Genomic DNA, 27,453 nt, shown 5'->3' on the forward strand with positions numbered 1-27,453 from the left:
AATGACAGGACAGGCAAGCTGTACAGAATGTGTGGTTTAAAGGAGAGAGAGGTGTTGAGGATAACTCCAAGACAGTGCACTTGGGAGGTAGAGAAAATAATCAGGCCGTCAATAGATAATGTTATGGGAGGACGGGAAGATGATCAGCTCAGTGTCTATGTGTAAGTCATGGGAGGAAACAAATGATTAAAGAGGTACAGTATGAGGACAGCCAGAGAGCAGTATCTCACAGATCAAGGGAGTAAAGGTTTTGTAGGCGGATAAGGTGGTTGTCCACAGTGTCAAAAGCAACAGAGGTCAATGAGAACATCCAGGGTAGTGGCCCTTGGATTTAGCAGCAAGGAAGTCTTTGCAGACATTTCTGAGGGCAGTTACATTTGAGAGGGAGTGGGGGGAGCAAAAGGCAGTAAAGAGGGTGTAAACTTTACTTATGCCGTGTACAAACGACTCCGCTATACTGATTTGATATGGACGATTGCCGGCATCAGCCAGGGGGAAGGGAGGGGGATGAGATCGGGAATTGAGATCAATTGCAGCTAACACAGTTTGATTCAGAGTCCTTTTTGATTAGATTAGGACTGAATCAAACCATGTGTACACAGCATTAGAGTTTAAAGGCAAAAGGGAAGAGAGTTGGGTCAGCATTTGGAGAGAGTTTTACGTTTGAGGGTAGGATTTTTTTAAGACTAGCGAGAACCACATTTTGTGCATCCTTTTTTTTTTTTTCTGGTTCTGAAGGCTTTTTTGTTGCACCAAATGCGTTTTACAATAAAGGGCAATAAACTGGTTACCTAAAGTGACAGGTAATTAACCACAAGTTCCATACTGTGAATATACACATTTCATTTTCTACACCAATCCGTTAATACTTTTATCAAGCTTGCTCCTGGTTCGTGCACAAATCTAATAGAAATGGCATTGCATGGGTAATGCAAGGTAAATCTATACAACCTTTGTAAAGTGCATGAAAGTGTAGAGTTAACATACTAGTCCCCAACAAGTGGCAAATCTGATAGGGCAGTGCAGTTACCATAAGGAATACATATGAAAGGTAGTTTACTTCAAATAGTTTTAATTGGGAGTGAGTGTCCCGAGGGATAAATCATTGTCGTGACATTTTTTAATTTAAAATAAAGATGTTTGTTCCCTACTCTTCACCTAGTCTGAAGCGGCAAGCAAAATTACTTAACTCCCTCTGAGACTTGTGTTATTGAAGATTTCTAATTGAATACTCATGAGGGTTTTTTTGGTACTTGTTTCCTAGCACGGCGCCCGCGATTTTGATTGTATTGATCGGGTCGGAAAAATCGCGTCCATCGCATGCCAACCAAATCGCATGTGATGCGATCGACCCGATTTTTTTAGTGGAATCAATGTAAAATGGTCCCTGAGACCCGATTTTTACATTGATTTCAATGTAAAAAGCCCCAAAATCCCCCATTTTAATAGCAAACCCCCCCTCATGGTTGAAATGCCCCCCCCCCCCCCCCATTGTTAACGCCACCCCACTATTGACGCGAACCCGAAGCGTGGCGAGCGAAGCGTGGCGAGCGCAGCGAGCCCGCGAGGGGTGGCGGTATGCGTCCTCCGACCTTTTCATACCCCCACTATCCACGTCGGCGTGGAGTTGATTTTAGAAAGTGTGGCGAGCGCAGCGAGCCACCGAGCCTGAAGCGTGGCGAGCGCACGCGCATAACTTCACAGGTATATGCGTCCCCTCGCGGGGCTCTCTGCGCTCGCCACACTTCATAAAATCAACTCCACGCCGACGTGGATAGTGGGGGTATGAAAAGGTCGGAGGACGCGTACCGCCGCCCCTCACGGGCTCGCTGCGCTTGCCACGCTTCAGGGTGGCGTTAACAATGGGGGGCATTAACCATACTTTATAACCATATACAATGAGAAATTGGCCATATTGGCCCATTTCTCATTGTTCCCTATGTAAAATTGCGTTGATCAACGCGATTTTAACTTTAGAAATAATTTAACATTATTCTCTATGGGAAAATTGCGTTGCTCGTGTCGGTCGCATCGCGGCCCATTATAATGGCCCACGATGGACGCGATCAACGCGATTTTCTGTTTCAATTTGGTGATTGACAGAAAATCGGGTCCATCGCGTTGATCGCATGCCTTAAGTACCTTAAACTTAAGGCATGTGATCAATGAGACGGGCGCCGTGCTAGGAAACAAGTACCGTTTTTTGTTTTTTTTAACCTTCATTAACTATTTGTGGCCAACTTACATCTAGTTGAATTTGGCACCAAAGGATGGTATTGGGGGGACAAAAGAAACACAAAAAAATGAGAAACCGATTCCATTGTCTGTATGGTAAAATCTTGTCTTGATCTGTTTAGATTGAACCGATAGAGCTCCCTGGGAAAAAAAATATTACTAACCCTTCCATATAATCTTGCTTAAACAAATCTTTATCTCTTTGCATTGTTTTAGGGACATTCCAGTTACATTACACACCTCGACTGGTCCCCAGATAACAAATATATTATGTCAAACTCAGGAGACTATGAAATATTATACTGTAAGTACATTATATAAGTACATTATATATCATAAGCAAGTACAGGTTGCTTTTCACTTTTGTAAATGTTCAGTAAAGAATGCATGAATAAGTTCTTCCATAGACTGTCATATTTTGGCATGTCTGAGTCAGTCATGACGCTTGGTCCTAGTGGGTAATTTATCTTTATACTAGCAGATTACTTTCCTCAATCTATTAACCTTTACAGGCCAATGAATTCTTCATAAAGAAAATCTAAATATGTGTATATAAGGGCATTCTGCTTCCACAATGTTATATATGTGTATATTTTTACCATTTTCTGTAACAATAAACTTTAACATAAAGTCCGAAAGTTTGCATTGAGAACGGAAAGCTGTTCACCTCTTGCAAGCGTATGTTTGGTTTTTTGAACCTGTGTTTTTCTGCCACCTTTTGTTATTGGTTTTCTGTTTCGTTGCACACAGGGGACATTCCAAGTGGCTGTAAGTTAATTCGGAATCGTTCAGACTGCAAAGATATTGATTGGACAACTTACACTTGTGTACTGGGATTTCAAGTGTTTGGTGAGGAACTATTGTATTGATTCCTAAAAATGTAAATAGTTTTAGGGTAAAGTTCTTGTGCAGTAGATTAAACCATTCACAGGTCTAGTGATCTAGTGAGCTTGTGTACCTTACTTATAAATGTAGTTTTCTGCATCTTCCCCTGACACATTTATGTATACACCTCTTAGAAAACCACTCCACCTTAAATTAAAGCTAAGTGGTGCATTCTTCAACATCATATATAATTGGGGCCCTGATTTCTATTAAATATTTCCTACCTTTCGAAATAGTTGACACTTGTATAATCAGGCATTGACCTATCTGACAGCTAAATACTTGGTCTGTACACAATTAGAAAACATCTAGTCCTTATTCCCCCCCTATTTTGAAGTACTAGATCAGGGGTTCTCAAACTCTGTCCTGAGGACCCCACACAGTTTCCCAAGTCACCCGGTAGGTGCACAGGTCATTGACAAATTTTAAAAGATCTACAGGTGGTGCTAATTATTTTACTTGTGTTTCTGTGAGGAGACATGCAAAACATGCACTGTGTGGGGTCCGAGTTTGAAAACATGTGTCCTAGATCTTCGGCATAATTGAACATTTATAGGTGGGTAGATCTGGTCGAGTTTAGCCGCCCCTGTTGTGGTGTGTATGCAGTAGATCATTGACAAACAGCGAGGATCATTAACAATGTCCTTCATCCTCTAAACCTGCAGTCAAATTTTGACTAGATTGTCAACGACTGCATGTGTGAGTGGGGCTAGGTGACCTCACTAAACGGTATCATTAGCGATATTGTTAAGTGTGTGCACTAGATAGCCTGATCGTTCAAGTTACATTGCTAACTATATTGCTGAAGTAGCATATCATAGAGTGTGTACCCAGTCATCTTCTTTGCTCTAAAATGCTCTGATTTGATTGACCACTCCATACTGTAAATCAGGTAGGGGGAACATTTGGCCATCCAGCTGTTGATTAACTACACATCCCAGCATGCCCTGCTACAGTTTTGCTGTTTGGCCATGTTAATTCTGATGCAGGGCATGCTGGTGTGTGTAGTTACATCAGCTGGAGGGCCAAAGGTTCCCCATCCCTGGTGTAAATATACCGGCTCTATACGACATAGGTAGCCCGATGGAGAATTTTTAATTTAAGGCAAGTAAATATATATATTGTACAGAAGTGCCCACATATATTTAGCCTCCTTGTGCGCTGAGCATCTTTAAGTGAGATTTTTTTTCAGCTTAAAATGCATCTTGTACACTAAAGGCTAGATCCACTAGCCTTTAGTACACTAAATCCACTAGAGCGCGGTATCACATGTGATATCCTGCTAACTTATCCGGCAGCTCCCGGGCGGCTGTGTTACATACGCAATCCCAGTCATGGCTGCAGGATGTGATAAATATTCATGGCAGCCATGACTATCTGTGACTGATACGAGGAGCACGGGAACGCACCTCGGTTTACAGTCGGAGCAAAATGGCATGTGATGCTTTCTCTTCCGGTTCTTTGTTCACAAAACTCGGAATGAGATAAAAAAGTTTCACTAGCGGGTGGGGGGCTTTAAGCTGCAGTTCTGAAAAGATTTTATTTAATCTTTCAGGGGGAGTATTTTAGGGAACTCTGTGTGTATGATATTATTGTTATTATATTAATGTGTTACTTGTCCTCCCAGGAGTGTGGCCTGAAGGATCAGATGGCACGGATATCAATGCCTTAGTACGATCTCATAACCGAAAGGTTATTGCTCTCGCTGATGACTTTTGTAAGGTCCATCTGTTTCAGTATCCGTGCTCCAAACCAAAGGTAATTGCATGCACAACAATGGTTATAGTCTAAGGAGACTTTCACACCTTTTTGTTATGTTTTATTTGATAAAGTTATGTTCTGTCATGTTTACATTCCTTTAGAACCATAGAAATGAATTCAATAATTTTAATGGTAAACCTATTATAGGAAATAATTTTTAAGATACTTGCACAGGTTACGGTATACAGTAGGTGGTCAACAATGTCTAGGTCGATCACTATTGGTCGACAGTGACTAGATAGAGACCTGGAAATGGTCGACATACCATAGGTTGACATTGTCAGAAGTATAACACAAGCTTTTCACATGTTTTTATTTTTTTTATTTTGTCAACGTGGACACCATATAGCAGGCATTCCCAACCACGGTCCTCAAGGCACACCAACAGTGATATCCAGGCATCAGCATAGATGGTTTAATCAGAATCACTCAGATACTAATTAAGTGCCCTGTGCTCAAGCCTGGATATCACTAAAACCTGCGCTGTTGGTATGCCTTGAGGACCGTGGTTTGGAATGCCTGCCATATAGTATACCGCGTAATCTCGCATGGCTATGGACACTGTGCCTCGCTGTGCTAGTCACGCTATTATATTCTAACTTTATGTCCACTTGGATAATAAAGTATCAACCAAGTTGGTCTACAACAAACAAATAAAACTTTTGTAGACCTAGACATTGTTGACCCAGGGACCCGTATACCCTTGCACAAGTGACTATGCAAAATGGGGTGGAACCCATATTCCCATTATTTTTTTTTTTTTTTTTGTATGCAAAAACTTTGATTACACTGCACCGTTTAACAGCTTCCAGAAACTTGTCATGCGTTTATGTAAAAAGTTATTCAATATAAATTATATTTAATCTAATTGGAATAGCACTAATTAATAAAAAGCATAATTGGTTTGTGAGCCTAAGGTTTTTAGAGCAAGTAAAATTAAGAAATATTGACTTGATTTTCAAGCTTTTAAAGACTACATTTATATATGGAAGTGTGATCTACTATTTGCAATCAAAGTAGTAGAGTGTAGTGTCTACACAAACTGTTAACCATTGTAGGCGTTTGGAAAATGGGTGGTGTTGTGCAAGGTAACAGTTTGGCTTCTTGTATAATTGAAATCTCATTTTCGCATTATACAGCAAGCTATCGTCTCCCCCAAACCAGCAGATTAGCTTCTCTGCTCTAGGAATTTAATCCTGTTGCCACATTTGGAGTCAGTCAAAGTTCCGATTCTGATTGGCCGCTTCCTCACTATGGGTCGTCTCTTGAATATTGCATGAACATTGTTATTTTTAGTCTGTACAAGTTGAATGAGCGGCGCCACTTGTGCGTCCTAACTGGATGGTATTTATAAATAACAATATTCCCTTATTTTTAGAGGGTGTCAGCCAGTCTTTAAGTAAAAGAGCAGTGGTAGATTACTCCGTAAAAAATGTAGAATATATATATAGATATATAGATATATAGATATATAGATATATAGATATATAGATAGAGATATATATATATATATATATATATAGATATATATATAGGCAAGACAAGGTTTTTTTGACAGCTGCGCTCAAACCGTGTTGGAGTGACAATTTAGCAGTCCAGCAACAAAGAGTCCTCCTCGGCTAAAAATATCAAACTCGAGACACACCACTCCTGGGTCTCCTTGCTTAGGTCCCTTTAGAAGCGGACCGTCGCTCCCCAAAGTATAGGACCCGTGTCCAGCGGGTATTAGAAATCTGTAGAAAAGGAAGGACAATGGGGGCGCCTCATAGCGTAGTATTTTTAATAAAAAATTTTTAGACAATACAGCAGTTTTAAAAACAGTCAGAGGATGGTACCCGTACCATTTAATTCCTCCGCTGTGGGCTTGAATACCACAAGGTTTTTAATATCTACCCGTCCACGGATAACAGCACGCCTCCTCCTGCGGGATTACAGCACACCACTCAACACTTGCAGCCTTCCACAGACTACAAGCGCGCCGGTACCTTCTCCTCGCTGGGTCAGGGAACGCCGATCACCGGGACACGGAGCAGGGATGACGTCACACAGGCACGCCCCAAACGCGTTTCGTCATAGAGACTTCGTCAGTGGGTTGTCCTGTGTGACGCTCATCGCCATCCTTTATTCCCCGTACAGCCAATCACAGCCGGCAAAAACCGGACAATCCCTCTAGCCTTAGAAGCCGGGTGTTCATGTAAGCTTATCTATTACTGGGCAGACAGTGGCAATTATGTTGCTAAAAGCAATACAATTAGGTTCTAATAAAACATGAGCAAATGTAGTGATCAGCGCAACCAAGAACAAACTTTCATTTGGATCAGTCGAGAATTTTCTTTTAAAGGGTCATAGGTCAATGACCTCATTTTCGCAAGCAGTGTAATCTCATATTCTAGACTTTTTAGAGGGGCATGATTCATAGTTTTCGCCCGCCGTATTAGTACTAATGCCGATATAATCGGACAATCATATAGGAGTGAGAAGCAGATAGAAATAGGAATGAGAGCACAAATGCAGCCACACATATAGCTAGCATGAGGAAACTGTACGGTGACAGAACTTCTAGCTCACCCGTCTTTTAAAGCTACAGCAATTTTACATTGCATAGTTATTAAGCATACAGACTTCTCACCAATAAGCAATCTTTGTCGCTAAGACACTATCCATGGACATCTTTAGTACTGCTTTGTTCATACAAAACAGTTGTGAAAAAACTAGCATATATTATATACACAGTGAGTGCAACAAACAATTAATATAGAGAGAATACATAAATGAATAGTAAACTCATGCGACAATACTTATCAATTAATGGGCAGACAGTGGCAATTATGTTGCTATTACAATTAGGTTCTGATAAAACATGAACAAGTATAGTGATCAGCGCAACCAAGAATAGACTTTCATTTAGATCAATCCAGAATTTTCTTTTAAAAGGTCATAGGTCAATGACCTCATTTTAGCAAGCAGTGTACTCTCAAAATCTAAACTTTTTAGAGGGGCATAATTCATAGTTTTTGCCCACCGTATTAGTACTAGTGCCGATATACTCGGACAATCACATAGAAGTGAGAAGCAGATAAAAATAGGAATGAAAGCAAAAATACAGTTACACATATAGCTAGCATGGGGGAACTATACGGTGACAGAACTTCTAGCTCACCCGTCTTTGAGAGCTACAGCAATTTTACATTGCATAGTCATTAAGCATACAGACTTCTCGCCAATAAACGATCTTTGTCGCTAAGACAATATCCATGGACATCTTTAGTACTGCTTTGTTCATACAAAACAGTTATGAAAAAACTAGCATGTACTATATACACAGTAAGTGCAACAGACAATTGATATAAAGAGAATACATAAATGAATAATAAACTCATGCGACAATACACTCTTCGTGTCAGCATTTGGATGGATATCATATTTTCATGTAAAGTGGATCCTTTATTTTAATACATACGTTTTTGGTGTTAGAAAGAAATTTTTCATTTATATATTTTAGAGTTTGTAAGAGAATAAGGAAAGGGAATCTGTTTTAGTATTTAATTAATTTTTCAGGAGTCTTCAATGAACGGTGTAATTTCATAATTCTCGTTGAGGCCGTGGGGCACTATGGTGTTCAACATGAGGATCCAGTAGGTCTCTCTTTTTATAAGATCCTTTTCACGGTCTCCACCCCTTTTATTTTGTAAGACATGTTCTATTCCTTTAAACTTTAAACCTGAGGGGTCCCCATTATGTGCAGTCTTGAAATGTCTTGGGATGCTGTGATTTGTTACTCCATTTTTTATATTTCGTACGTGCTCAAGCATACGGATTTTTAGGGGTCGTTTTGTCTTCCCTATATAAGACATCCCACAGGGGCAATTTATCATGTATATTGTGAAAGTTGTTTTACAATTGATAAGACTTTTAATTTTATGTTCTTTCTCCCCGTTTGAATTTTTAAATGATTTTGCTCCCCTTTCTGTTAGCGCACACATTTTACAACTATTGCAGGGATAGAAACCTTTGATGTCCCCTAAGATGGATGTATTTTTATTTTCATTTTTCTTAGTTTCCAGACAACTTTTGGACACAAAAGATTTAATATTTTTAGCCTTTTTATATATTATATCTGGCCTATCCGGAAGGTGCTCTGATAGGACAGGATCCAGTTTGAGGATGTGCCAATTGTCCTTTATTATCTTTTCTACTCCCCTTTGTGAAGAACTAAATTCTGTAACAAATGGGCAAAAAATTTTTTTGTTAGTATTACTACTGGTAGAGTGGTTTCTATCCTCTTTTTGTTAATATACCAATAGGGAGTCTCTCCCCTTTTCCCTTATTTTATTTTTTGAACTTTCAATTAGGCTCACAGGGTATCCCCTCTCTTTGAATCTTTTTGTGTACACCTCAGCCTGTTCATCATACCTTTCGATATTAGAACAATTCCTTCTTAGCCTTGTACTGTGATGCAGGGATGTTCTGTTTCCAAGATTTTAAATGGCAGCTAGAGAATTCCACATAGCTGTTGCTATCTACAGCTTTAAAATGTGTGGAGGTTTCAATCTCTCCCGTGGTCCTAAAATTTTCTGTACTTATCACAACATCCAGATATTCAATTCTAGTCGGGTTTATAGTGTGGGTGAATTTTAGATTGTATTCGTTGTTATTTATCCACAACATAAAATTTTCAAAATCTTCCTCACACCCCTTCCATATTATTATAATGTCATCAATATACCGTTTTGTGACAATCAAACATTCTGAATATGGACAATTTTTCAAAACCCTTTCCCAGTGTGACATGTATAAATTTGCCAGACTTGGGGCACAGATACTCCCCATTGCCGTCCCACAAGTCTGGATATACCACTCATCTAGGAAGGTAAAATAATTGTGTTTCAACACATACTCTAGACATTTGCAGATAAAATCAATTTTTTCTTTTTTTAGATCACCAAATTCCTCAAGAATAATTCTGATCGTCTCTATACCTTTTTTATGCGGAATGGCTGTATACAGCGATTGTACATCGATACTACACCATTTAAATTCCTCAGACCATTCTACATCTTTCAAAATTTGCAACAGGTGGGTGGTATCTTGGATGTAAGTATCCATTTTTGGTACATATTTTTTAAGATATATGTCTACAAATTCAGACATCCGGGATGTTAATGATCCTATACCACTAATTATAGGTCTGCCTGGGGGACGGGATAGTCGCTTATGGATCTTGGGAATATGATAGAAGGTGGCAAACCTTGGATGTTTATTAAGTAGGTATGAAAATTCATCTCGGTCAATGCTCTGAGTGCTAAGACCTTCCCTCAAGAGAACTTCAAGTTCTTCTAAAAATATTTCAGTCGGATTATTCCTTAGTTTTGTATATGATTTTTAATCATGTAATAAATTGAATGCCTCCTCTATGTAATATTCCCTATCCATCACGACTATCCCGCCCCCCTTATCAGCATTTTCCACATACGGACCTTTAGATTCAATGGGGAAAAAAGTGGAAAAAACCTAGATCCACTTTTTTCCCCATTGAATCTAAAGGTCCGTATGTGGAAATGTTTTCACAACTGGCAAAAAAAGATATAGATGCAATGGAGTGCTCGATAAAGAAAAATGAAAATAACCTTACAGCTGGTGAATTTAGAGCGCTTAAAGGCCTGGCAGAGAACCAGGAGATTGTGATTAAAAATGCTGATAAGGGGGGCGGGATAGTCGTGATGGATAGGGAATATTACATAGAGGAGGCATTCAATTTATTACATGATGAAAAATCATATACAAAACTAAGGAATAATCCGACTGAAATATTTTTAGAAGAACTTGAAGTTCTCTTGAGGGAAGGTCTTAGCACTCAGAGCATTGACCGAGATGAATTTTCATACCTACTTAATAAACATCCAAGGTTTGCCACCTTATATCATATTCCCAAGATCCATAAGCGACTATCCCGTCCCCCAGGCAGACCTATAATCAGTGGTATAGGATCATTAACATCCCGGATGTCTGAATTTGTAGACATATATCTTAAAAAATATGTACCAAAAATGGATACTTACATCCAAGATACCACCCACCTGTTGCAAATTTTGAAAGATGTAGAATGGTCTGAGGAATTTAAATGGTGTAGTATCGATGTACAATCGCTGTATACAGCCATTCCGCATAAAAAAGGTATAGAGACGATCAGAATTATTCTTGAGGAATTTGGTGATCTAAAAAAAGAAAAAATTGATTTTATCTGCAAATGTCTAGAGTATGTGTTGAAACACAATTATTTTACCTTCCTAGATGAGTGGTATATCCAGACTTGTGGGACGGCAATGGGGAGTATCTGTGCCCCAAGTCTGGCAAATTTATACATGCCACACTGGGAAAGGGTTTTGAAAAATTGTCCATATTCAGAATGTTTGATTGTCACAAAACGGTATATTGATGACATTATAATAATATGGAAGGGGTGTGAGGAAGATTTTGAAAATTTTATGTTGTGGATAAATAACAACGAATACAATCTAAAATTCACCCACACTATAAACCCGACTAGAATTGAATATCTGGATGTTGTGATAAGTACAGAAAATTTTAGGACCACGGGAGAGATTGAAACCTCCACACATTTTAAAGCTGTAGATAGCAACAGCTATGTGGAATTCTCTAGCTGCCATTTAAAATCTTGGAAACAGAACATCCCTGCATCACAGTACACAAGGCTAAGAAGGAATTGTTCTAATATCGAAAGGTATGATGAACAGGCTGAGGTGTACACAAAAAGATTCAAAGAGAGGGGATACCCTGTGAGCCTAATTGAAAGTTCAAAAAATAAAATAAGGGAAAAGGGGAGAGACTCCCTATTGGTATATAAACAAAAAGAGGATAGGAACCACTCTACCAGTAGTAATACTAACAAAAAAATTTTTTGCCCATTTGTTACAGAATTTAGTTCTTCACAAAGGGGAGTAGAAAAGATAATAAAGGACAATTGGCACATCCTCAAACTGGATCCTGTCCTATCAGAGCACCTTCCGGATAGGCCAGATATAATATATAAAAAGGCAAAAAATATTAAATCTTTTGTGTCCAAAAGTTGTCTGGAAACTAAGAAAAATGAAAATAAAAATACATCCATCTTAGGGGACATCAAAGGTTTCTATCCCTGCAATAGTTGTAAAATGTGTGCGCTAACAGAAAGGGGAGCAAAATCATTTAAAAATTCAAACGGGGAGAAAGAACATAAAATTAAAAGTCTTATCAATTGTAAAACAACTTTCACAATATACATGATAAATTGCCCCTGTGGGATGTCTTATATAGGGAAGACAAAACGACCCCTAAAAATCTGTATGCTTGAGCACGTACGAAATATTAAAAATGGAGTAACAAATCACAGCATCCCAAGACATTTCAAGACTGCACATAATGGGGACCCCTCAGGTTTAAAGTTTAAAGGAATAGAACATGTCTTACAAAATAAAAGGGGTGGAGACCGTGAAAAGGATCTTATAAAAAGAGAGACCTACTGGATCCTCATGTTGAACACCATAGTGCCCCACGGCCTCAACGAGAATTATGAAATTACACCGTTCATTGAAGACTCCTGAAAAATTAATTAAATACTAAAACAGATTCCCTTTCCTTATTCTCTTACAAACTCTAAAATATATAAATGAAAAATTTCTTTCTAACACCAAAAACGTATGTATTAAAATAAAGGATCCACTTTACATGAAAATATGATATCCATCCAAATGCTGACATGAAGAGTGTATTGTCGCATGAGTTTATTATTCATTTATGTATTCTCTTTATATCAATTGTCTGTTGCACTTACTGTGTATATAGTACATGCTAGTTTTTTCATAACTGTTTTGTATGAACAAAGCAGTACTAAAGATGTCCATGGATATTGTCTTAGCGACAAAGATCGTTTATTGGCGAGAAGTCTGTATGCTTAATGACTATGCAATGTAAAATTGCTGTAGCTCTCAAAGACGGGTGAGCTAGAAGTTCTGTCACCGTATAGTTCCCCCATGCTAGCTATATGTGTAACTGTATTTTTGCTTTCATTCCTATTTTTATCTGCTTCTCACTTCTATGTGATTGTCCGAGTATATCGGCACTAGTACTAATACGGTGGGCAAAAACTATGAATTATGCCCCTCTAAAAAGTTTAGATTTTGAGAGTACACTGCTTGCTAAAATGAGGTCATTGACCTATGACCTTTTAAAAGAAAATTCTGGATTGATCTAAATGAAAGTCTATTCTTGGTTGCGCTGATCACTATACTTGTTCATGTTTTATCAGAACCTAATTGTAATAGCAACATAATTGCCACTGTCTGCCCATTAATTGATAAGTATTGTCGCATGAGTTTACTATTCATTTATGTATTCTCTCTATATTAATTGTTTGTTGCACTCACTGTGTATATAATATATGCTAGTTTTTTCACAACTGTTTTGTATGAACAAAGCAGTACTAAAGATGTCCATGGATAGTGTCTTAGCGACAAAGATTGCTTATTGGTGAGAAGTCTGTATGCTTAATAACTATGCAATGTAAAATTGCTGTAGCTTTAAAAGACGGGTGAGCTAGAAGTTCTGTCACCGTACAGTTTCCTCATGCTAGCTATATGTGTGGCTGCATTTGTGCTCTCATTCCTATTTCTATCTGCTTCTCACTCCTATATGATTGTCCGATTATATCGGCATTAGTACTAATACGGCGGGCGAAAACTATGAATCATGCCCCTCTAAAAAGTCTAGAATATGAGATTACACTGCTTGCGAAATCGAGGTCATTGACCTATGACCCTTTAAAAGAAAATTCTCGACTGATCCAAATGAAAGTTTGTTCTTGGTTGCGCTGATCACTACATTTGCTCATGTTTTATTAGAACCTAATTGTATTGCTTTTAGCAACATAATTGCCACTGTCTGCCCAGTAATAGATAAGCTTACATGAACACCCGGCTTCTAAGGCTAGAGGGATTGTCCGGTTTTTGCCGGCTGTGATTGGCTGTACGGGGAATAAAGGATGGCGATGAGCGTCACACAGGACAACCCACTGACGAAGTCTCTATGACGAAACGCGTTTGGGGCGTGCCTGTGTGACGTCATCCGTGCTCCGTGTCCCGGTGATCGGCGTTCCCTGACCCAGCGAGGAGAAGGTACCGGCGCATTTGTAGTCTGTGGAAGGCTGCAAGTGTTGAGTGGTGTGCTGTAATCCCGCAGGAGGAGGCGTGCTGTTATCCGTGGACGGGTAGATATTAAAAACCTTGTGGTATTCAAGCCCACAGCGGAGGAATTAAATGGTACGGGTACCATCCTCTGACTGTTTTTAATACTGCTGTATTGTCTAAAAAAATTTTATTAAAAATACTACGCTATGAGGCGCCCCCATTGTCCTTCCTTTTCTACAGATATATATATATATATATATATATATATATATATATATATATATATATATATATATATATATATATATATATATATATATATATATATATATATATATATTGTTGTACGGTAAAAACTTAGTGCAAACTGGAGCGGTATTGTCCCGCAAATAGTAATACTATATATATCAATATAAAAATATTAAAAGATCAGTTGTATAAAACTAAAAAAAAAATATTTATTTATACACAAAGACAAGAAAAAAAAAAATAAAAAAAAAAATATATATATATATATATATATATATATATATATATATATATATATATATATATATATATATATATATATATAGAGAGAGAGAGAGACTGTTTGGTGTATATATATATATATATATATATATACACAACAAGAAAAAAATATCACACACACACACACACACTCTCTTGTGTATATATATATATTTTTTTCTTGTCTCTGTGTATAAATATTTTTAGTTTTATACAATTGATAAAATATTGATAAAAGTATTACTATTTGCGCGACAATACTGCTCCAGTTTGCACTAAGTTTTTACTGTACAACAATTAGTCGCCGTTTCTTTACCTAAAAATAACAATGTAGACAATATATAATGTCAGGTTCTCCAGCATGTCACCTTTTAATGTCTAAGTGCGGAAGATCTCAGATTCCTTCTGCTAAAAGTTCACTAAACCAAAAATAAAAGGAAATCTCATATGTAAAAGTTATAGCTTAGATTTTTTTTTTCCTAAACAACGTCATTAAAATAACTGATAGTGGTAGTGTATGCAAATTATCAGGTTAATTTGCTTGACTTTCTAAAAGCACTGATCTCACATCCCTTTCATATTCTTATAGGCACCGAGTCACAAGTACAGTGCTCACAGCAGCCATGTCACAAATGTCAGCTTCTCGCATAACGACAACCACCTGATTTCAACAGGCGGGAAAGACATGAGCATCATGCAGTGGAGACTTATCGAAAAGGTATCGCTCTCCCAAAGTGACAATATAGTTGAAATAAGTGCCGCTTCTACACCAGCTTTAAGTGAAACAGTTGTGGACGAAAGTTCCCCTACTTCTGAAGCACCAGAGGTTGTAGAGGAGAGCAACACGCCTGTAGAGGAGAGCAACACACCTGTAGAGGAGAGCAACACGCCTGTAGAATCGCCAGCACCAACAGAGGATGCTGTGGAAGTAGTCACAGACTGCATTGAGGATCAAAACGAGGTCCAAAGTGAAGAAGGTATCCCAGAACCCGTGAAGGAAAATGGTCAAGAGGCATCTAGTGAAATTGTCGAAGAGACAACCGATTCTCCTACCGTAACGGAAAACCAAGATTCGGAAGTGTCTTAACAGATTAAAATGTAATGTTCAGTTGTTAGGGTTTTTTTTTTTTCTTTATTTCTTTTTCATTTTTGTACCTGGTCTGTGAGTTTTCGTCGTGAAGAGGGTTTAAATAGCAAGATAATATGTTGGCATTTGTTACCACATGTGTGAATTAGGCTTGTTTCATCCAGGAAACTGTGCCATGGGCTCCAGGAAAAGCCAAAGCTGGAAGGTCGACAAGACATGTAGATGATAGAATTCAGAAATTTATGTCACAACTGGTTTGTTGCACATATTTTGTAGGGTCAAACTGGTTTTTAATGAAATGCATAGAAACCTACAACTGTTTTGTAGCAGAGATAGCTACATATATTGCAAAGGCTTTTCTAGATGCAGAAAATAAAGGCCAAAGGATGATGAGCTCGGGATTGTTCATGCAAGAAATAAAACCTTTAAATGTGCTCTATTTTCAGCACGCCTTTGGTCAACGTGTATGCAATTTCTTTGAGCTCTAATTAACATTTGCTATAAGAGGTTTGCCCTAAGTGCTGCTACCTATCTTGAGGACTATTTTTATTACCTATCAACTAAATAGCAGTATATTTAAGATCTAGCTTTATCCTGACCAAGCCTTTTTTTTTTTAAGGGCATCTTAATCCATATTTCTCATTTCTGTAAATTCACATGTGAATGGACATAAACTGCATTCAGGAAAACATGGTGCGATTTGCAGTAATTAAATTAAAAAATAATTAAACAAAAATCACTGTTCACAAACAATGGTGCTTGGCATTTCTAAGTTTTCTAACTTTTTTTTTTCTTTTCTTTAGAATTGTAATAAATACAGCTCAGATTAGTTTCATTAGTACTTCTTTTTTTTTTTTTTTTTTCAGCTGCAAAATTAACGCATTTCACACCCAACCGATCCTGAAGACACATTTTCTTTATTATTGTGAATACTTTAATAATACAAAGTGTCCATAACTTTTGTTAAAATATTTTAAATAGGTTTAGAATTTTTTTTGTTTGTTTAATGCACAAGTCTTAAGTGTGCAAGCGTTTACGTCATTGCGCCATTCCAAAGTGCATCAAAATGTCATTCCCTTCCAGTACCTTCTCAGGAGTATTGCAACAGATCAGGTTCATTAGAGGATTACAATGGCCGCCCAAAGGACATAACATACACAAACATATCTAAAATTAATTCATATGGTAGTATGTGCATGTGTCAATACAATAGATATTTGTAGATCTTCATATTTGTGTATGTGTAAAATATATTCTACACACACATCTATGTAACGATTTACTCTGATGTATTCTCTTGTTTACAGTGGTCCTAAAAATGCCTCAGAATTTTGAGGAAATAGCGTTTCCAAACAAAATGTGTTTCTACCATGTGCTGTGTACCATTTTCATCAAATATGGCATTTAATGAAAACATAAATTCTAGAGTGGATTAAAATGATGTACATCATATTACACATTTGTGTTTGGGGTAAAAAGTTAGTTGCCGTTACAGAAACAAATAAATAAAAAAAATAAGATTTATAAAATGACTTGTATGCAAAGCCTTGCATTATGTATGTAATGGCAACTACCATATAAAAAAAAAATAAAAAAAGTTTATTATGTGATTTATGTATGGAGAGTTTTAATGATGTAACTAGATTCAGGTCAAAAATTGTGAATGAAATCTGAATACTCATGTTTCATGTGAAGATGTTTGAGCCATTTCTATCTCATGCATTCCTGTCTAAAGACAGTAATTATTTTTTTTTTTTTTTGACATTTAAGAGCAAAATAAAATCGTACCATAAACTCTGCTGTGTGGTCCAATTTTTTTTTTAAATACATTTTTAAATGTTTCAAAATGAGTGTGTAGAGGCTAAAACTTACATTCCTTTGTATTATTATTTTGTCTTTTTCTCAAAGGTTAACTACACATTAATACTTTTTGTTTGTGAACCGCACATGTTTAAGAATGTAGCCTTTGTATTAATTATAAGGCTCGTTAAGGTTATTGCATTCTCGTGAATTTTAATATGAGGAACACAATGCGCGCTCTGTGTATGGAATGTATTCCTGAAGTGCTGTTTGGTTATAAATCAGAAGATGTTTTTTACTGTGCTTGTTTACTAGTGGAAGGCGGTTCCAAAGCCATTTATTAATACTGTATGACAGCGGCACTGACTCACAGAAGATGTGAGACTGGTCTGCTTGCAAAAATAGGAGTGTTACATGAAAGTACCGCAGTGCATAGTGATATATATATATATATATATATATATATATATATATATATATATATATATATATATATATATATATATATATATATATATATATATATATATATATATATATATATTTTATATAAATAACTGTTTATTACATTTTTCAACCATACAAAAGTATAAGTATGTACTCATTACAAAGAGATGCAGAGAAACAATTTTTCACATCCTACAATTTGCATATTCCAAACTAATAATAGACGAAGAAAGCAGAGAATGATGAGGATCACTCTTATCATGTACATATACAGTGTTGTACAATATCATTAGGTCTTCAGCAAGGTTATAACCATTTGGTAGGAGTTGTGAAGTTTAAATGCCTTACTACGCGTTTCTTATCTATTTTAGAGAGGAGGTTGGTTTCTCCCAGTAGTAATAGAACTGATAGATAAACTTCTTCTTAGGCACGGGTGTCAACACAAGGCCCGCGGGCCAAATCGGGCCCGACAGACCTCGTCATGTGGCCCGCCGCCAGCCTTCACCTTTTATTCTCTTTTTTGAGAGGTTTTTTTGCACTGCCGGCGGCCATGTTCCTGTGGTCTTTTAAGATGTCTGCGGCCACAGGAACATGGCCACCGGCCTCCACGGCTACGTGAAGGAGGGCCCGGCAGCCTGTTCCCTCTTATCGAGGCAGTGGCAGACGCTGGGTGGGGACGTCATGACGATGACGCCTCCCACCCACGCGTCTGCAGAGAGGAAGGAAGGCAGGCCGAGTCGGGGGGCCGCAGCAGGACAGGCCGCGGTGCAGAGAGTGGAATTGAAATTACTGGAGCCGCAGCAGCAGTAAAGGAGCCTGAGGGATAAAATACAGTAAGTTACAGAAGAAAACAATATATCTGGTGGTGGTGTCATGGCATTACTTTTATATTCTACAGGGGGAGCAGCCTGTGGTGTCATTGCATTATTATTATACAGCGGCCCTTTGAGGGTGACCAAACTGCTGATGCGGCCCCGATGAATTTGAGTTGACACCCCTGTTCTTAGGGAAGACCTAGCTCCTAAAAAAGCTTTTCTGGTAACAATGGGGATATGCATATTTTACATAACCATCAAATAAGCAATTAAAACCAATAACATATAGGACAAAGACATGGGTAAAGACACAGTGGTTAGAACATGTAGGGTAGAAGGTGGGGGGGTGACTATTTCTTATGTTATATAGTAAGGTTCTTATCTCATGAGATAGAGAATCCAAAGCTAGATAGCTGTAATATAAAATCAGGTATATTCTCATTTCTCTATAAACAAAATAAGAATACAGGGGTGGGGGGGAGGAAGAGGGGGCAGGGAAGACACAAACAAGACAAGTACACCGAACAGATATACAACAAAGCAATACTTATATCTAGGCATTTGTGAAATAGAAGTAGATCTATTGAGGCAGATGCCTTTATCTAATGCATACTTCTGGGGGAAAAAAATTACTGGGATATAACCAGAGTTAAAATCTACAACCGGAACATGGGGGAGGGAGGTCCACCGTCCTCCGTGAATTTAATGGTTGTATACAAGGAAAGGGCAGAAACAGAGAATATGGTAAAACCATTCCTAACATGGTAAATACTTATACAATATAATTCTAATTTAGAAGGTCACTCGTGTGGCGTGTATGCAGAAAAATAATGGGAGATTTAAGAGGGGGTGAGGGGAGGAGAAGGCAGGAGAAATTTTAAGGCAGTTATCTGCATTTGAGGTAAGATCGTCACAAGAGAAGCTGACTTTACGTCATCCTTAAGTGAGTGTCCAGATTTCGTGAGCACAGGAGCTGTATCAAAACCGGCATATTTATAGATCCAAGGAGGGCAGGATTGGGAGTGGTCTGAAATAAAATGAAAAAATAGGAAGGGCATCCAGTACAGGAATGGTGTGGTGGAATTAGTTACTTGAGTCATTAATGACTGTCATGGTGTGATGAGTTACGGAGCAGCAGAGGGACTGGGTTCACTGATGTCATCTGGAGGTGCCCTTGTCATATCTGAGGTAGGCTTCAGCGTCTCTTGGGGAAAGTAAGTCCTTATGGGAAGAACCATCGTAAATTTGAAGACTGGCTGGGTAGAGCAAGCCAAATTTGCAGCCCTCTGAGACCAACTTTGAGCAAATAGGGGAAAATGCTTTCCGGGCCCTAGTCTGTTCCACTGAGTAGTCCTGGAAAATAAATAATTTAGTGCCTAATTTAGTTAAGGTCTTTAACATGTCTGGACATTGACCAAAACGCCATCTGTGTAGATAATTCAGGCCCCTAAATAACGTGACAAGGTTCCTAGGTTTATTTGGGCTGGGCACGGGACCCACTCTGTGAGCCCGTTCTACCACTAGGTCTTGGCATCCTTGGGTAATTCCCAATAGATCTGGAAGTGTGTTCCTGACAAAATGTGCCAATGCTGGTCCTTTAATGGATTCAGGTAACCCCACAAGCCTGATATTATTCCTCTTCGAATGATTTTCTACATCGTCTAACTTGTTCCAGATCTGATAATTAAGCAAAGATAGAAACAAATCAGGCACAAACATTATGTAACCTTTCAAAAAATATATAGGAACATCTAATTTAATTATGAGTAAATATGCAGCTCCCTATGGGAATCTGGAGTGTTACCAAGGATTGTGTGACAGAAAAAAAAAAGTGAGTTTTGATCTGATAATTGTCTGAAATAAGCTCTTTGACACTGCTTCAAGTCAGAAACATCATGCTGCATGGCACCAAGCTGATTTTTTTGTCACTGACATCCTGTGTGTTAGGGATTTCAGCTGCACAGTTATATCAGACCCTGCCTGTGTGAGTAGGGGAGCCATGGTGGATTTTATGGCTTCCACCACCTCTCCATATGTGACTGGGGTGTCCGGGGCCTGGCATACCTGGTGAAGTGTGTCTGGATGTTCTGCAGCGGCCTTCTTGTGTGCTGGGGAATCTGCGCTTGCGTGATGTTTTCAGCCAAGCGGTGCTTCTGGCAGGGAGCTGGCGGTCCCGGCGGAGGTAACAAATCTGTCCATCGGGTGCCGGGGGTCTGCTCTGTTGTAAATAGAGGCTGGGTATAGCCTTTAAAAGGTTCCGTTCATGGAGGGTTTGGCGGAGCTCTGGGCTCTGTGTGTTAGCCCATGTAACCCAGAACCGGAAGTCTTGCATAGTGATGTTTAATGCATCTGTGATTTTTTTTTCGTACAGCATTGTTGGTTTCTGGTGTGTAACGTTGTTTGCTTCTAGCAAGAGGATACATGAAAGATTTGAGGGAGTTGTGTAGAATGGTGGTTTGACTAATAACAGTTTAGTGCAGTGGTTCCCAAACTGTGCCTAGGCACCCTGAGTTGCCTCGGGATGTGTGAGCATAAATTTATTTTGGTCGTAGTCTTCGAACCCGAAGCACCCTTTCAAAGGGATAGGTAGTGTGCTGGTCACTACCAATCCTAAAAGGACAATTAGAACCACAACTATGTTCCTCTTCACTTAACTGATCCTGAGGATGACCGTTGAGCACAATTTACTTTACTTATTTTTTTATTTCCATAAGAAACTTTTTGACTAGAGGTGCCTTGATCAAATGCTGATATTCTAGGGTGCCCTGGTCAAGAAAGTTTGGGAACCACTGGTTTAGTGGCTACAGATAAGTCTTGCTTGGAGAAATCCATATATAATAGAATCCTTGTTTCTTGAAACACAAGCAGGTACTAAGCAAGGCATCACATATTTTGCAGCAATAGATGGGACAAGTTTGGAGAAAATAAATTGGATGCATTGGTATTCTCTTTTTTAAATGGTGCCACTAGGGATCTGCAGTGCCCAATTACAGAGTACATAAATATTCAAAAAATGAATGAGTTTCAGTTCAAGACAATGTCGAACAAGTACAGGGTACATAAACTTGGCTACTTCAGCAAATTACACTGAAATAAGAATTAGGGTGGCAGAAGACCAAGGAATTCAATACCATCAAAGAGTTTGAGTTGGAAAAGCATGAGGGAAGAGGGCGCTGCTTGTTAGAGCTTACAATCTAAAGGATGTTGGTAAAGTGTTTTTGCCCTCATTTGTTTAGTAGATGTAGTATACTGTATACTAGGTTTAGTAAAATACAGGCGGGACATTCCATCTCAAATCACAGCTTCCAACGCAACAATCTCAGATTTTCATGACTTTCATGGTAGGCTGATAGATGGCAGTTACTTTCATATGTAAAATATTAGTAAACTCAGTGATAGTGTTCCTGCGACAGGGTTGCAAACATGATTAAAAAAACAACAACGTTGCTTCTAATTGTGGTAGTGTATTTGTGTTCTTGTTTTGTAACTAAGGGACCATAGTTTTCATAATAAAAATAGATTTGGATTAAAATATTCATGTCTGTATTTCAAGGTTAATTTTTGTGTATATACTTTTTAATTTTTGAGTATCCAGTTAAATAAAATCTCTGGCATAAGTTTCATTTTAGGGTGCCTTTAGGAACAGGAGCAAAAAACATTCAGATATTTCTTGTACTGGTAATAAATAACTGTCTATCTGTGTTCAGCTCAGTCTGGCCTCAGCTTCTGCATTTAGAACTAGTGGTAAATGGGCAAAGGCTTCTTACTCCAAATAGTGTATGATTCACTCGTCATGCTTTGGGCAGGCCAGGTGCCCTGCTCCGATCAGCACACTTTACCATTCCCAGTAAGTTCACATGGATGGTAAAGCATGAAAAAGTGTAAATAAAAAATAAAATAAACCCTTTTCATGCATCACTCTTTTGGTGTTGCTCTGTTGATTGTGTATCTTGACAGCGTCAACCTAACACCTGAAAACTCCAGCTACTACATAGAATCTGGCAAAACCTTCCCAGACAGACTCTATTTGTAAAAGTGTAGCAACACTGCCAAGGACCACTAATCTCACTGCAAATCCAAAATTCTTCACTGGAGGTTTGGAAGTTTGTCTTCCAAAACCGACCTTGTATTTGCCAAATTAACCTACATCATGACTAATGCATCCAATCTTATTACATCTGGCACTTAACCATCTTAAATGTTACTGCTCCTTTGGTAACTACTGGTGATCTCTTCACTTCCACTACCTTGAAGGTTCCACAAGGGACTATAATTTGGTTCTGGTGTCTCCAGCTTTATAAGCCTTCCCTCCTCCCCTAGAGTGAGGACGTGGGTGCTCTCTGGAAATTCACAGTATCACCAGCGTAAGCCCCTTGTGCTTGGCTTCATGAATCGTACAAGTATATGTGACTACTGTAAGGTAGAATTGATACCAGATTTGAATTTAAATAGCCATAATAGATTACCACGGGCTAATTAAGCGTGCCCCCCCCCCCCCAGGGTTTTTTCTTCACCCGAATTAGTGAGTCAAAAAAACAAACCAACACATCCACGTTAATGCATGAATCCATTCATATGTTAACATACTAGGCTATTGGGAGATGTTGTTAGTCCAATTGAATAGCCCTAGAAATTAAGGCCTGAGGCTACCTCCTTTTTTACCTGTGGTACTTTACCACCGTGCATTGAATACTGCCTGAAATATTAAAGAAGCTGCTGGAATCTATGCTGCTTCCAGTGGTATGGTACTAATGATTAATTTTAGTAAATTAAACACTCTCCGCAAATACTGTCCAATGGTAGTTAAACTATTTTCTGATAAAATAGTCCGAAGAGTGATGTCTTCACTAGCTTTGATGTGGGGTTTGTCTATGTAGAACTGTATTGACTAATCCAGTCAATAGGTCAACACCAAAAGGTCAACATAAAAAAGTTCAACATGGTCGAACTTATCAAGGGTGGACACACAAAAAGGTCAACATGAGTTTAAAAAAATAAATTGTCACGGTTGTCACTTGTTAACCATCCATGTGGGCTACAATTGGAAACATATGAAAAGTTTAAAAAATGGGTGAAGAACCTCAGGTGGACACTTAAACCTTTCTTATTCATGTCAACCTATTGCATATAGACCTTTTGAGGTCTACCTACTAGACACTAGATCAACTGGAACCACTTGCTGTGAAGGGTACATGGTGGAACTCTATACTAATATACTATACCATATTGTCCATTTTCTTTGTTTTACATATTGCTTGAAGAATCAATCAAGCACTAGCATTTTACACTATTTCTTGAGTTTGATTTTCAAGGCCACATCTTTGCACAGAGCCTGTGTGCGATCGTTTTTGAGTTAATAAATCCCATACTAAAAAAGCGTAAAGTGCTTTTTTCCACTTTTTCAGAAAATGACAAGATTAATAGGTCACATACAGTAATTAACAACATGCCGATGAAGTCTCTTTACCTAGTTTCCCAAACGCCTCTATTAGTCAAGATTTTAAGGATATCCAGCTTAAGCACAAATGGCTTAATTAGTACCTCAGTCATTTGGATCTAACAATCTGCACTAAAGCATGGATATCATTTTAAAATCGTCTCTGTATTTGAAATGGACTTAACTCGTTAAGGATAAATGAAGCCAAATGTACAATAAAGGTGGTGACCTAGCAGAATGATGAATAGAATATACAGAGTTTTTAGAATTAGAATTGAATTGTAAATGTATTTTATTTTTACAATAGTTTCTCTGCAATCGCCTAGCAGAACCATAGTGTTCTAATGTGGGAGCTTTTTGAAGTTACTTTTACTTTCATTCCTCACAAGTTTGTAAAATATTTATTCCAGTTGATTTCAATTCTAAAGGCGATAAACTGGAGTCGCTAGCATGGCTCACTGTAGTTTCTGCTATACTGATGTTTCTTTAAAGCAGTGGTAAATGTTTTCCAGGGAGAGCATTTCTGACCCCACCAGCTAAAAATCCAAAGCCATAAGGATCATGAGGCTCCGCTTTCACTGTCTTGATTCATACTGAAAATCAAGACCAAGCCAGCTTTTGCCCGCTTACTCCATGGGAGATTCTGTTCCCTCTGAGCTCACCTAAGGGCACCTGCAGTATGGTTTGATAGGTGTACCCTCCCAGCCAAACTGTCCACCTGCCATTGTGGGGAGCAATAATATGACACCTGAAGATGACTGTAGAGTGGTTGTGTACTTTAAGCGTGCGTTACAATTATTGTTAAAGTGGCTAAGCTATTTAAAACTCATTTTCATTGAAAAAAATGTATTGTGGGTCTTTGATGGACTGTACATAGAGGATATGCTTACTGTGCTGTATAATTGTGTCAAGTCAATGGTGTTTTACTTTATCTAAATGTGTTATTTTCTTTATTATCCCTCCATGTCACCAGATTCTTTCTTTACCACAACCATAAAGAACTTTTGGTATGTTGTCTACAATGCCAATTTAATCCTGTTTTACAGTGTTTGATCTGTCCAGACAGTGAGTTTTTATTCAATGTTTGATCTTTTTTTGATTCTTTCAAATCCATTCAGATAATCATTTTTACTGTTCTCCCATTTGCCATCTTAAATAGGAAATGTCTAATCATTTCAGCATTGTGTGTCCAGCTGAAATACTAATAGAGGAATCTTTACTTGGATGTGGGGGTTTTGTTTGGGTTTTTTATTATTTACTACATCTCAGCTCTGTTCTCGACTACTGCAAAAAAAACATTGTTTAACTACAAGCTCCTAGCCTGGGCTGCCAGTGTATGCTGGAATTTGCAGTCCTAAAACACGTTTTTTAATCTTGGTCTGCACACAATATTTTGGGATACGTATGGATTTCCGGTGGTTGGGATGCTAAAAGCTGCATGACTGTGCCAAGTGCACAAAACAATAACTATAAAAACATGGTTTGAGTTTGGTGTGGAAGAACATGACTGGCCTGCACAGAGCCTTGACCTCAACCCATCAAGCATCTTTGTGATGACCTTTATTGGAGATTGTGAGCCAGGCCTTCTCCGCCAACAGCAGTGCCTGACCTCATAAATGCTCTACAGAATAAATGAGCACAACTGCCCACAGAAACACTCAAAAATCTTGTGGAAAGACTTCCAAGAACTGTGGAAGTAGTTATATCTGCTAAGGGGCACCAACTCCATGTATGCAATGGCATTACAGTCCCTATTGGTATAATAGTCAGTCATCCAAATACTTTTGCAATAAAAAAAATGGAACTTGCACTTCTCATTGTGCATTTTGTGTATACATACCCCAATGCTCCAGATTAAAAATAGTCTCTTTTTCTGGTGTGAACAAACGACGGTTGAATTGAAAAAAACAAAAACGTAAAAACCTTTCATTGTGCAGATTTAGGTTCTTAAAAGGTAAGTATTACGGTGAGACAATTGTTAGGCTCTTGTACCGTATAGGGGCCTCAATTAGACTGCGAGGAAACTGCGTAGATCGGGGGGTCGCACAGAATGATGCTTCACTTTTTCTCATTCTCCCTCAGAAACAAACAGAGGGAGACTCATAGCATAAAAGGTAAAAGACCTAAACAAATAAAGCCTGGTAACTGTATCTGGCCTTTTGACAAAAGGCTAGTTTGAAGCAAAACTAAATATCTCACTGATGGATATACTGGACTTATTTCATTGTACCTAACATAGTGGTTGCCAAACTTTCTTGAATTACGATGTTATAGAGCAGTGGTCCTCAGGGACCCCCAACGGTGCACGTTTTCCAGGTCACCTCACAGGTGCACTTATTACTCACTGGCACATTTTAAAATATCACAAGTGGAGCTAATTATTTCACCTGTGATTCTGTGTGGAGACCTGGAAAACATGCACTGTTGGGGGTCCCTGAGGACCGAGGTTGAGAACCACTGTTCTAGAGCATCAGCATTTTTTAAAGCACCTCTAGTCCAAAAGTTTCTTATTGATAAAGTAAATAATATCCAAGTAGGAAACAGTGGGTGTTTAGTTGTACAATGAATGGAGAGCTTAGGGGGGGTAATCAATCTTCCGCCGCTATTTCTGACGGGCACCTAATCCAATGCTTCAACTCCACAAGAAAAAAGTATTTACAGTATGGGTGCACCGAAGGTCCTGTATTTCTGGTAATAAAATATAACTTTTATTAATTCAAGATAAAATTGGTGAAATATTAAAACATAGTAAGTAGAAGTGGAAAAGAACAGAGTAACTGTATTAAAATATGTAGGGCCACTGTCTTATAGAATCCTATATTTGCAGGGATAATGTGTCTCTGTGTGTTTCACTCTGTCCCTGTGACCTGCTAAGAGCTTGTATTAAGAACTTCTGACTGTAATTGATGTCCTATAGACTGTTTTTTGTTTTTATAAAGGCTTTCATACTATTTATTATATTGTATCTTTATTTGACATGCCAAAAATAAAGGAAGCAAAAATGTGTCTGTTTATTGATAAAAATATTATCAGTCATTTGTGTCTTATTTGTATTATTTTCTGCTTGTCAGCTGGTCTTTTAATATGTAGCAATGTGTATCCCAATGTAATGGTATTTATTACTTTTTAAGTAGGAGTATTGATATTTCTTTTGTTTTATTTCTTTTTTATTCCATTCGAAGCAAAATAGAAATATATATACATTTTTTTACAGCAGTTTACATGTTGTACAAATCAATCACATCATTTGATAATTTTTTTACAGATCTTACAGTATATGGTATCATCTTAAGT

At 38.1% G+C, this 27,453-nt stretch overlaps 1 protein-coding gene across 6 annotated transcripts in view; it reads left to right on the forward strand.

The window, feature by feature from the left end:
- The window catches only part of EML4 (EMAP like 4), a 158,055-nt gene extending 140,596 nt beyond the window's left edge, over window positions 1-17,459 (forward strand). For all 6 annotated transcript variants that reach the window (XM_083175685.1, XM_083175686.1, XM_083175688.1 and 3 more), the window contains 4 exons: window positions 2,452-2,539; window positions 2,986-3,084; window positions 4,748-4,878; window positions 15,163-17,459. In XM_083175685.1, coding sequence (XP_083031811.1) covers window positions 2,452-2,539; window positions 2,986-3,084; window positions 4,748-4,878; window positions 15,163-15,660 — 816 coding nt within the window. In that variant the 3' untranslated portion in view covers window positions 15,661-17,459. The remainder of the gene's footprint in view (window positions 1-2,451; window positions 2,540-2,985; window positions 3,085-4,747; window positions 4,879-15,162) is intronic.
- The last annotated feature ends 9,994 nt before the right edge of the window (window positions 17,460-27,453 follow it).

Source organism: Crinia signifera, chromosome 3 (genome assembly GCF_055691185.1).
Source record: "Crinia signifera chromosome 3, ASM5569118v1, whole genome shotgun sequence".
NCBI classification, from domain to species: Eukaryota; Metazoa; Chordata; class Amphibia; order Anura; family Myobatrachidae; genus Crinia; species Crinia signifera.